At 45.9% G+C, this 12,816-nt stretch overlaps 1 protein-coding gene across 1 annotated transcript in view; it reads left to right on the top strand.

Annotated features, from left to right (window-relative positions):
• NOP14 (NOP14 nucleolar protein) overlaps positions 1 to 9,576 on the top strand; it is a 30,951-nt gene extending 21,375 nt beyond the window's left edge. Inside the window, exons 14-18 of the mRNA XM_044295679.1 lie at positions 3,045 to 3,204; positions 4,840 to 4,987; positions 6,362 to 6,483; positions 6,607 to 6,762; positions 9,164 to 9,576. Coding sequence (XP_044151614.1) covers positions 3,045 to 3,204; positions 4,840 to 4,987; positions 6,362 to 6,483; positions 6,607 to 6,762; positions 9,164 to 9,266 — 689 coding nt within the window. The 3' untranslated portion in view covers positions 9,267 to 9,576. The remainder of the gene's footprint in view (positions 1 to 3,044; positions 3,205 to 4,839; positions 4,988 to 6,361; positions 6,484 to 6,606; positions 6,763 to 9,163) is intronic.
• The last annotated feature ends 3,240 nt before the right edge of the window (positions 9,577 to 12,816 follow it).

Genomic DNA, 12,816 nt, shown 5'->3' with positions numbered 1-12,816 from the left:
TAGGAGATTTATACGAGGGGGGTTCCTTGAGATCCTACTCTCAGATTCAGGAAAAATTTGGTACCCCACGGCACATGTTTTTCAGATACTTACAGATTAGACATGCCCTATCTGCACAGTTTGGCAGGGGATCTAAAAGGATTTCTAATTACCCCCTGATTGGAGTGCTATCCACACAAGGCCCTAGAGGTCTAATATCGGCTATCTACACGCACCTCATAACCACGAAGATGGATATACCCCCTCTGACTGTTGAGGATAAATGGAGAGTTTGCATCCCGTCTCTTTCTGGAACGGAGTGGGGCGAGGCGCTAGCGGCTCCTACAAGAGTATCCCCCTCAGTCAATAATAAGATGATACAATTACACATTTTGCATATAAGCTATCTTACTCCTAGTAGATTGTTTAAAATGGGTAGGTCTGAGAGTGATAGTTGTCTAAGATGTCACCAAGCTGGTGCCAACTTCTGGCACATGATGTGGGGCTGTAGACTCATTCAAAACTTCTGGAAAGATGTGACGTCTTTACTGTCGGATCTAGTACCGGGACGGGTCCCCCTTTGCCCCAAGATGTGCTTGTTAGGAATCATAGACGAGGAACAGTGGTCTCACCATCATAGGATATTTCTGGAGGAAACCTTATTTTTGGCCAGGAAGGCTATAGCCCTTCGGTGGATGGCTGATAGAATGACTAATGTCAACCATTGGAAACGAGTGGTAAATCAGGTTATCCCATTGGAGAAAGTAGTATATATTCATAGGGGATGCCCCCAGAAATTTGAGAAAGTCTGGGGGGAATGGTGCGCATCCGCAGATACGCTGAGCTCCTGATGAGGTTGAGTGTGCTTATGCAGTGAGTGAAGGGGAACGGGAGGTGCTTCTATAGTAAATATCCACCTGGGATAGTATTCCTGGCACGGTAGGCTGGAGATTCGGATATGAATCCTTGCCGATGCCTGTAGGAGGGCATGCTGCGCTCCTGGGAAATTGTACTTTTTGAAATGAATAATGTACCACAGAATGTTTCGTATTGTTTTACTTTATTTCTGTTTTTGTTTTTATACCAATCTGTGCATTGACGCTATGCTCTTTGTCTATTGAGTTCATTGATATGCTGAAATGTCATGTACTTTAACGATGCACATTTATACTCCAATAAAACGAGTTTAAAAAAAAAAATCTCCTATCCATGCGGTAGGACCCCTGCCCTATCCGGTCCTACCGCATGCGCCTCCAGGGGCTGATGTTCCCCTACTTGAATGGAGTGGCAGACTTGCATTCTTGGGGTAGCAGTTTAAGGCTACTTTCACACTGGCGTTTCAGGGTCTGCATGTGAGATCAGTTTTAAGGCTCTCACAAGCGACCCCAAACGGATCAGTTTTGCCCCAATGCATTCTGAATGGATGCGGATCCATTCAGAATGCATCAGTTTGGCTCCATTCCGCTTTGGAGGCGGACACCAAAACGCTGCTTGCAGCGTTTTGGTGTCCGCCTGGCGGTGCGGAGCCGAACGTATCCGTCCTGACTTACAATGTAAGTCAATGGGGATGGATCCGTTTACATTGACACAATATTGGTGCAATTGTATACAGATCCGTCCCCCATTGACTTTCAATGTAAAGTCAGGAGTCCCTATTAATATTTATCGGATCGGAGTTTTCTCCAATCCGATGGTATAGTTTAACTTGAAGCGTCCCCATCAACATGGGAACGCCTCAATGTTAGAATATACCATCGGATTTGAGTTGGATCGTGAAAACTCAGATCCGACAGTATATTCTAACACAGAGGCGTTCCCATAGTGATGGGGACGCTTCAAGTTAGAATATACTACGAACTGTGTACATAACTGCTGCCTGGCAGCACCCGATCTCTTACAGGGGGCTGTGATCTGCACAATTAACCCCTCAGGTGCCGCACCTGAGGGGTTAATTGTGCGGATCTCAGCCCCCTGATCAGCCAGTGCGGCTCCCTCCCTCCCCCAGTATTAAAAGCATTGGTGGCCAGTGCGGCCCCCCCCTTCCCTCCCTCCCCAGTATTAAAAGCATTGGTGGCAGTGGCCACAGGCTAACAACCATCACCCCCCCCATCATTGGTGGCAGCGGAGCGGCATTTCTGATCTGAGTCGCAGTTTAATCGCTGGGGCTCCGATCAGATACCATGGCAGCCAGGACGCTACTGCAGTCCTGGCTGCCATGGTTACTTAGCTTATACTTACATGCGCTGTCTGTGGCCGGCCGGCGCTCCTCCTACTGGTAAGTGACAGGTCTGTGCGGCACCTGAGGGGTTAATTGTGCGGATCACAGCCCCCTGTAAGAGATCGGGTGGTGCCAGGCAGCAGGGAGCAGTTATGTACACATTTCTTAGTATATTCTAACTTGAAGCGTCCCCATCACCATGGGAACGCCTCTGTGTTAGAATATACTGTCGGATCTGAGTTTTCACGATCGTGAAAACTCAGATCTGAAAAAGCTGTTATGCAGACGGATTCGCACTGAACGGATACCATCGTTTGCATTTGTAGGTGTGGATCCGTCTGTGCAGATACCCGACGGATTCTCACCTAGCGCAGGTGTGAAAGTAGCCTTACCCTACGCCCCACAGCATTGCACTGTAAATGTAGTACCATGCACTTGTACATCATCTGTAGGTCCTCTACATTGCTGAGTCATTGCGTATCATGGAACACAAGCTTTGGGGGCAAGACTGATGTCACAGAATAGAATACTGCAGTCCATTTGCAGTAGCTAAATTACTTAACACACAATTCCCATTGCCCTGTGATGCCCTGTATTAGAGGGGGTTTAGGGTGAAATTTGCATTAAAAATCGGAGAACAGTTTCCGAGTTTGCTGCATTTTGGGAAGGACGTTTTCCTGTCCATCGTTATCTCTAGGTTTCTGGGTCAAGAAGACCTGAGATCTGGTCAGAACTAAAATGTAGTGTCTGTAGTCCACTGCAGAAAGTTGCGACCTTCACGTATAGATGTGGATCTAGTTGAGCTTTTTACCCGTGTCCGTTCTCACAATCAGTTTTATCATGACAGATTACGTCGTGGTTCCTCCGTTTAAATTCCATGGGAAGTCCTCAGAGCTACTATTAATTGACAGCACGGAGGATTCTGCGTCGTGGGTGAAGAGGAATCTGCCGCTGACCACCATCAATGGCCTGGACTCGGAGGACAAAACGGAGATCAATCATTTTAAGTGAGCACCATTGAAAGTACACTTCCCTCTGAGTTCTAATACAAATACAGCAAATGGTCACTTTAACCCTTCATATCTTCTATTCTTCTTCCATTTAAAGCCAATTCACACAATCGTATTTTTGCTCCACATCCATTTTTTGCAGATTGGATGCGAACCCGTGTGCTGTCGCACCTGTATGTCCATTCTACAACCCTGCAAAAAAGATGGAACGTGTCCTACTCTTGTCCACTTTGCAGACAAAAGTAGGCATTGTTACAATGGGTCCGCAAAAATAAAATAAAAAAAATGGATGCAACACAGACGTCACCCGTATTTTGGCGGATCTGGGTTTGGCGGACTGCAAAATACTGAATGCACCCGAAAACTTAGGCCCATGACGAGGGCTTTAAAGTGCGCACAGAGGGTTTGCAGTGGGGCAGATTGTAAAAGTGATGTCTAATTTAGAAAACCCATGTTCACGTCTCACTTTCTTGCATCACCCAGACATCCCATTGATTTGAATGGCCAATGTGTAAATCTTCATTATGCCTTTGGTGCTGCAGGAAAACTTATTGTGATTCAACCCACAAATTATAGCTGATTGCACGGATTAGGCTACATTCACACTTGCGTTCGGAGCGGATCCGTCTGGTATTTGTACAGACGGATCCGCTCCTATAATGCAAACTATGGTATCCGTTCAGACGGAACCGTCTGCATTATATTTTACTAAAAAAAGTCTAAGCACAATTTGTATTCAGACGGATCCGTCCAGACTTTACATTGAAAGTCAATGGGGGACGGATCCGTTTGAAAATTGCACCATATTGTGTCACCTTCAAACGGATCCGCCCCCATTGACTTCCATTGTAACTCTGGACAGATCCGTTTGCCTCTGCACGGCCAGGCGGACATCCGAACGCTGCTTGCAGCGTTCGGGTGTCCGCCTGCTGAGCGGAGCAGAGGACAGACAGTGCCAGACTGATGCATTCTGAGCGGATCCGTCCAGACTTTACATTGAAAGTCAATGGGGGGCGGATCTGTTTGAAAAATGCACCATATTGTGTCACCTTCGAACGGATCCGCCCCCATTGACTTCCATTGTAATTCTGGACGGATCCGTTTGCCTCCGCACGGCCAGGCGGAAACCCGAACGCTGCAAGCTGCGTTCAGGTGTCCGCCTGCTGAGCGGAGGACAGACTGTGCCAGACTGATGCATTCTGAGCGGATCCGCATCCACTCAGAATGCATTGCTGCAGCGAGCAGGTAAACGGAGTAGAGAAAGCGTCACTCCTAGCTGATCGGCGGGGGTTAAAGTAGCCTGACCCCTTCTGATATTGATGACCTATCCTGAGGATAGGTCCTCAGTAGTATAAAAAGGGGACAACCCCTTTAACCATTTCTGTTCTATTGTATGGATGTAACCTGCTGAGCCTCTGCCATCTTCTCTGTTTTTATGGTAATATATATGTACCAAGAGGGCCCCATAATGAATGTGGACTTCTAGGTGGGAGAAGCGGCATCACCACAACGCCATGCTCTGTATATTTATAGCAGAGTATAATCTGGATTTTGTATATACGTACATAGGTGTAGTGCAATGTCTCATCTTCTATAAGCTAGTTGTGTCATTGGTTTATGTATTGCCCGTAGGCTCACCTGTATAGCTGTGTGTCTAGACCTGGTAAAGAGATGTGTGGACAACTATGGCGCTTTACCAGCCTTCAAAGAGATTTTCAGCCCAATAGAGAAGATTATCCGTGGACATCTCCCCCGAAACACGTTCCCTGAGAAAATCCAGGTAAAGATATAGCCCATGCCGGCCAGAGTTTTTTTTTTGTTTTGTTTTGTTTTTTATGTTTTTTTTTTACCAGTCTTATGGCATATTGCTACACTAGCGCTGCATCCCCTTCATGCTTAGGATTGGTGTGGTTCCCAGTGTTTAGACCTCCACCAGTTGTAAAGTGATGGCATACCCTAGTGCAGTGGTGGTGAACCTATGGCACGGGTGCCAGAGGCGGCACTCAGAGCCCTCTCTGTGGGCATCCGCACCCTGGATAAAGTCTATGGTGTACCAATAGGCCTTAGACTTTTCCTGCCATCATCAGCGCAGGGCGCAGTATGAACGGCACAGGCAGCGCAGTGAATGTAGGCAGACTATTATACTGTAGCTAAATGATAAAGCACATGGAAGATATACTATATTGGTATTCAGGTTAAAATGCTGTGTTGGCACTTTGCGATAAATAAGTGGGTTTTGGGTTGCGGTTTGGGCACTCTGTCTCTAAAAGGTTGGTCATCACTGCCCTAGTGTGTTCAAGATATCAGCTTGCAAGAAGTGGTAGGTTAACTTTCATTATTACTACAACCAGTAGGTGGAATGAATGGTAATGACGAAATGTAACCTTTAAAAGGGGATGTCTCATCTCGGGCATTGGTGTCATATTGCTGGGATATGCCAGCAGTTTCATATAGGTGCGGGTCCCACCATATTCTAGCGATATGACATCAATGTCTGAGATGAGACATCCACTTTAAAGTCATGCCTGCCACACAAGACACCAGTATCATAAGTAACACATGTAAGGCTTGGGGCCCTTGTGTTAGCCTCCTGATTATAGTCTTCCATCAGAGGACCATGGTTTCAGAGATGGGACAAGCGAGCATGGCTGCTGAGCAGATTTGCTTTAATGACCTACTGAGCACCATTTTTACAGATTACATATAGAATTCATCCACATCAAAAGATGTCAATACTTTGCATTGATCCTGCGTTACAGTTGATATCATAGCACAGAGCTGCATCCACGTTTTGCCTGGCGTTTTGACCTGAAATCTCCCAGCATTCCCCGTTTGTTCAGCGTCTGATCAAGACTTGCCTGGTACAACGGTGTGGTCTTCTGACGTAGGAAAAATGATTTGAAAAAAAAAATCATAACCTGATTATAACAGCAGAATTGTGAATGCAGCTCTTGAGTATATCGGCTGTTACTGAGCTTCAGAGCATGTAACGTATACTTATATCAACTACAGAATGTCGGAGGTGGGCATACAGTAGCTGATCTGTGGACTTGGCAGATACAGTGCGCTGTGACTACCCATCCTGCTCCATGGCTGAATATTCTGCATGCACCCTGTCAAGTCTTGGGGTTTTCTATCATCTTCTCTGTTTCAGGACTTATGTAAGAACATCCTAGATGATATTGAGAAGCACAGCAAGAAGCCTTATAGTCCCCTTGTCTTTGAGAAACAGATGCCCGTCCCAATGAAAATGTTCACCCCCAAAGTCATGCCCGTGTGAGTATCAATGTCAAGCTGACGCCCTGTTGGTGCCAATTCATAGTCTTGACCTGTAAGTAAATTTTTGATAGTTTTGCGTCTTTATTAAATCTTAATGTTATTTGTGTTGTCTTCTCGCAGCCTGGAGTTCGGCAAGAAGCAGGGATGTAACAGGGTGGAGCGCGAGCGCAAGAAACTGATCCACAAACACAAGAGGGAGTTTAAGGGCGCCGTCCGAGAAATCCGCAGAGACAATCAGTTCCTGGCCAGAGAGAAGCTATCGGAGACTATGCAGCGGTCAGTGGTGCTGTCCTGTATTTGCTTGCATTGCCAATGGCTTCCTTGACCATATAAAAGCACTGGGCCTCAGAAGGTGTAATTATATTTATACTGCGTACATCAGCTGCTGCAGAACCAGGGGATTTCTGTCCACCCTCATCATTTTCTAAAATATGGTCTGTAATAAGATGTGTAGTAAGTTCTGCAGCTTCTGAAGAACCTCTTTTTACATAGAGAGGAAGCAATACATATAAGTCAGTGAATGGCTGGTAGAGAAGAAGTAACAGTCTCCAATCATGTGTTATGGGCTGCTTCTCCCGGAAGAGATAAGTGGTGCCTGTGCAGAGCTGCTTATCTCTGTAGTGATGTCAGTGCCTGACATCAAAATATCATAGTTATGCTCATATTGCAGACATCAGTGAAAATTATGAAAGCGGGGCTGCAGGTACCATACGGGACTTAAATGTTGATGGCCCATCCTCAGGATAGGTCATCAATATCTAATAGGTGGAGGTCTGACTCCCGGCACCCCTGCCGATCAGCTGTTTGAAGGGGCACAGTCACTTGGGCAATGGCTGCCTCCTTCTTTTTTGGCCTGTGATGTCACGTCAGTCAGTCACATGGCCTTTGTGCAGCTTAGTCCTCTTTCAAGTGAATGGGATTTCTGCAAAACCAAGCACAGCCACTATATAATGTATGGCGCTGTGCTCGGTACACCGTGAAGAGGCAGCGGGTCCTCCTTTGTTCCTACTGGCAGACATTTGCCAATACATGATCATACTGAATGTAAAGTTTAACTTTTCCAAAGTTTGTGTGGAAGTTTACTTAGTAGACGTCCATACTAGCAATCGACCGATATTGATTTTTTAGGGCCGATACCGATAATTTGTGAACTTTCAGGCCGATAGCCGATAATTTATACCGATATTCTGGGAATTTTTATTTTTGAAAATAAAAAATAAAAATTCCCACAAATCTGCTGAAAATTAATGTTTATTGTTAATGTGTAGTGTTTTTTTTTTTTTGTAAATCTTTTTTTCATTTATACTTAATATTTTGTTTTTGTTTTTTACTAACTTTTAGCCCCCTTGGGGACTAGAACCCTTGTCCTTTTCACCCTGATGGAGATCTATCAGGGTGAATAGGAGCTCACACTGTCCCTGCTGCTCTGTGCTTTGTGCACACAGCAGCATGGAGCTTACCATGGCAGCCAGGGCTTCAATAGCGTCCTGGCTGCCATGGTAACCGATCGGAGCCCCAGCATTACACTGCTGGGGCTCCGATCGGAGGAGGAGGGGAGAGGGGATCCTGTGGAGGGGTGCACTGCGCCACCAATGCTTAATACTGGGGGGGCTTAGAGGGGAGGCGCACTGCGCCGCCAATGCTTAATACTGGGGGGGCTTAGGGGGGAGGCGCACTGCGCCGCCAATGCTTAATACTGGGGTTGGGGGGGCGCACTGCGCCACCAATGTCTAGTACTGGGGTTGGGAGGGGGGGGGCGCACTGCACCACCAATGAAGATTAAAGGGGTTGTCCAAGTTATATTTCTTGATGACCCGGCACCCCCTCCGATCAGCTGTTTGAAGAGGAGACTCGCAGGGTGTCAGCGCTGCCTCCTCTTCACTGTTTACCTTCTAGCCGTTGCATCTGCAGTGGTGAGCAGGTGTAATTACACCCAAGCCTTCCTATTGAAATGAATGGGAAGGCTTTGATGTAATTACACCTGCTCACCACTGCAGATGCAACGGCTAGAAGGTAAACAGTGAAGAGGAGGCAGCGCTGACACCGTGCGAGTCTCCTCTTCAAACAGCTGATCGGAGGGGGTGCCGGGTGTCGGACCCCGGCCGATCTGATATTGATGACCTATCCTGGGGATAGGTCATCAATAAATATAACTTGGACAACCCCTCTCTCATTTATTCATATACAGGAGGCGGGAGCTGGCTGCAGAATCACATAGCCGGCTCCCGACCTCTATGAGCAGTAGCTGCGATCCGCGGCACCTGAGGGGTTAACTACCGCAGATCGCAGCTACCACTCATAGAGGTCGGGAGCCGGCTATGTGATCCTGCAGCTCCCGCCTCCTGTATATGAATAAATGAGAGATTAAGCTTCATTGGTGGCGCAGTGGCCATAGCTCCTCCCCTCCTCTTGTCCCCTGTCCTCTCATTGGGCAGCAGCAGCACAGGGGGAGGAGACACGGCTTCCTTCTCCCCTGTGCTGCTAAGGGAACACGGAGAGCGCTGTCAGCAGCGCGATCTGTGTTCCCCATACGCTATCGGAATATCGGCAAAATAAATGCCGATACCGATGGCGTTCAAAATCCTGAATATCGGCCGATAATCGGTCGATCCCTAGTCCATACGTTAACATTATCTTTTCTGCTATCTAAAACCGACCCCTTCTCTTCTTTCCCCAGGGATGCCGAGAGGAAGAGGAAGGTAAAAGAACTCTTCAACAGTTTGTCCACGCAGGAGGGGGAATGGAAAGCTCTGAAGAAGAAAAAAATGAAGGGGAAGTAACATGGACTCTGCATAGTGGAGTCGGTGTTGTCCGCGATCTGTTTCTTATGGGGACAGACTGGATTTTCTTTTCCATCTTATGGAAATAATCCATACAGTGACTTTCATGGTTTTTCTTTATTTTAACATTGGACATTGAGATGCCAAGCGGTTGTATAAAGCCACATTATGCCGGACATGCCGTGTGTTGGCTGGAGCCATGTCTGGGAGCCTTGGACGTATTGAAGTTGTATTTTTAAATGTGGATTGAAATACTTTTACCACTTTATTTGTGGATTATTTTGTAATTACAATCCAGATTGTATCCAGATTGTTCTCTTCTTTTCTATTATTTTATTTTTTTTTCACTTTCCATTATACTTTGTGAATCCAAGAATAGTGTACCGTAATCTGCAGTACTGTTAGAATTGGGACCTTACGATTTCCATCTCAGTTTCAGTATTTTAAGCCATAAGTTATAAGGTTTCGTTGTGAAGCCATGATGCCAGTGTGAACAGAGCCTAAGGGTGCGTTCTTATGTGGCCTAAGGGTCCAGCTACACGGCGACACCTCATGTAATGAATTTCAATGGTGTTGCTATGGTATTGCAACACTTCAGTTAAAAAAAAATCCATCCAAGTTGGATTTTTCTGCGACTGTCACAGTCGCACCATGAGGCATGTTACATTGTACCCCAATTGAAATACATTATATAAAATATTGCGTGACTTTCTTTTCACACAACTTGAGGTCGCCGTGTAACCACATATTCCGGTTGTTTTAAGTTATCCCCTATCCGCAGGGGACTATTAGGTCAGTGGGGGTCCTACCACAGGGACTCCCACTGATCACAAGAACAGGGGCCCCGTGCCCCATGCAGCCCCCCTGAAGTGAACAGAGCAGCCAGTTGCACATGTGCATTCATTTCTATGACTGTCAGAGATAGGTGAGCGCAGTACTCTGCTGTCTTTGGAATTCCCATAGAATTGAACAGAGCAGCCTTTCATTTCACAGGGGACTGCATGGGGCCCCCATTCCCGTGATTGTTGGGGGTCCCAGCGGTAGGACCCCCACCTATCTAATGGTTATCCCCTGTCCTGTGGATAGCAGATAACTTTAAACTACCAGAATACGAATCTTATCCATTGGGTGCAGACCTGTTTTGCAAGAAAATACATAGGACTTGACCATTGCAGTTATCCATATTTGCTGTGGATTTCACTCCTTGCAGCACAGAGTCAAATCTGCAGCATTTCCGCAATGAAATTCCCAGATTTTCTGCTATGGAAAACCCACCACATGTTGCCATACCCTAAGAGCTTCGTCCACTAATCTGCACATTCACGTTGTGCTATTTTAAATTATATGCCCTAATCTGTCAGGACTTGCTCTACAAGCTGATTCAATGGGATTTTACTTGCACTGTAATCTATGGAGTTTACAAGAAATGATGAACAAATAAAAAAAATTCCAGTTCTGTGAGTGGAGGAGGACTGGAATGACTGGTTCTAGATGGTTTGCAGTGAATGGGCTAAAGCAGTGGAAGAATACCATACCAGGATCCATTCTGTCAGCTAAGAGTAGGAAACTAAGGCTACAGTGGGCACAGGCTCTACAAATCTCGGCAGCTGAATAGAGGAAAGCCAGTACATTGCCTGACAAGTCTCCAATACTGCAGGGGAGTGCTGATATTCGGGGCAGATTTTGGCAGGGTCCACCTTCCTGATTGCGGGCGTGGAGAATACTTATACAGAGCTAAAATCCCAGAAACCATCCCTTGACTGTTGTAGGGGCAGTCTGGAAGGAAGCAACCATGTTTGTCTAATCTAACATCCACGCCAATCTTTCAATGGGCTGTGTTTGATATTGTTGCAAAATATAAAATTCTGTCATGGCATACTGGGAGTTGTAGTTTTGCAAATGCTGGCAATCCACAGGTTTGAGACCACAGCCTTAGGCCTCATGCACATGTCTGTAAGTGTTTTGCAGTCTGGAAAACACAGATCCCAGCTGTGAAAATACCCTGCCCCCCGCCTAGAGAAGTCCTATTCTTGTCTACGTCACAAACGGCTGTGTGAATAGATCCATAGGCTGCAATGGTTCTGTGGATGACTAGATCTCGCCACTTGCACCTTTCCCGCACTCTGCCTGTCTAATCAATAGGCCGTTGACACAACATAGATATGTTGCATATGATGTAACACGTTCACATGATGTTACATGTTCATGAATTTTCCTATCTGCTGTAAAGACGTGGGTTGGAATGATTCACAAAGTAATTGCATTGCCTGTGAACACATTGTTACTTTCTCGCTTGTATCATTGGGAGACAAAGAAGACCATGGGTATAGCTGCTGCCACTAGGAGGCCCATGCTCTTCCGTGTCCCCCATGAACTTGTCGAGAAAAGGATTTTACAGGTAAGCACAAAAAATCCTACTTTTGTGCGGTCTTAAAATAATTCACCTGCACTTCATATAGATTAGAAAACGTCCTTGTATTGTCCTGCAAAAGTTGATGCACCTGATCGTGGTTTAAAATTCCAAAATGTCGGAGGGTACAACTTGACTTGTCTCATGAGGCATGTCATGGATTGGATTCATGGGACAGATCAATTCTCTAACAGAGATATTTAGGTGAATCTGGTTGCACCATGGTAGCATGTCTACATTTTAAATTAGCTGCTCTTTCAGCTTGGAAACATATTAGAAAGGCCTTTGAACTGCCTTTTCGGATTTCAAAAAGGATGCCTCGTTGGGATCATCCAGATTTTTCTCTAGGAAGAGAGATCTGGTCAACTGCTTAGAGAAATGGATCAGCAGAGCAGAACATCTAACGCACTTAGAGGAGAAAAGGTGGTAAACCCCCCCCAGGAACTACAGGACATCAATATCTACAGCTACAGCAGGTATTGCCTTTTTGTAAGTCCAATCTCACAAATATGACTGAGGCTACTACTAGGTAATGACATATTGTCCTGATGAAGGGGGCAGTCCGCCCCTGAAACGCGTAGACCGATATAAATAAAGACCTACTTTATTCTATCTACTTGAGTCCTGTTTTCTGCAGCAGCGCCGTTTTTCATAAGGTTCACTTTTTTAAACCTATCCACTATTCTCCATACCCCGGATATCGTGCTCCACGAAAACGGGTAAGAACCTGGGCAGCAGCAGCAGTCACCCCCGCAAGCTGGACGGGCTTTTGCCAGCACAAGCGATTCATAGGAGTTGTGACCCATCACAACCCAATACGGTAAGCACAATCAGTGCATTGTTTGTTTTTAATACTATCATACGGTTCTACACACGAGGCGCTGCCTCCTGTCTCTCTACTTTTTTACTACTAGTTTTGATTATATTGTAGGGGCAACATCACGTGTGGTCTTCCTTTCAGGATTATATAGGGCTATGTCCTCCAACTTTCTAAATGTCACGGCTTCCAGGATTTTCTGTACATGAGAGAAAAGATAGCTAAAGATATTGAAATACGAGAGAAAATTCTGGAAGGATGGATTTAGGTCCATGCATGCGTAATTAATGAGATGGCGAGAGACCTTTTTCAAAATGATACAC

The sequence above is a fragment of the Bufo gargarizans genome, chromosome 1 (genome assembly GCF_014858855.1).
Source record: "Bufo gargarizans isolate SCDJY-AF-19 chromosome 1, ASM1485885v1, whole genome shotgun sequence".
NCBI classification, from domain to species: Eukaryota; Metazoa; Chordata; class Amphibia; order Anura; family Bufonidae; genus Bufo; species Bufo gargarizans.
This window is presented reverse-complemented; position numbering and strand designations above follow the sequence as displayed.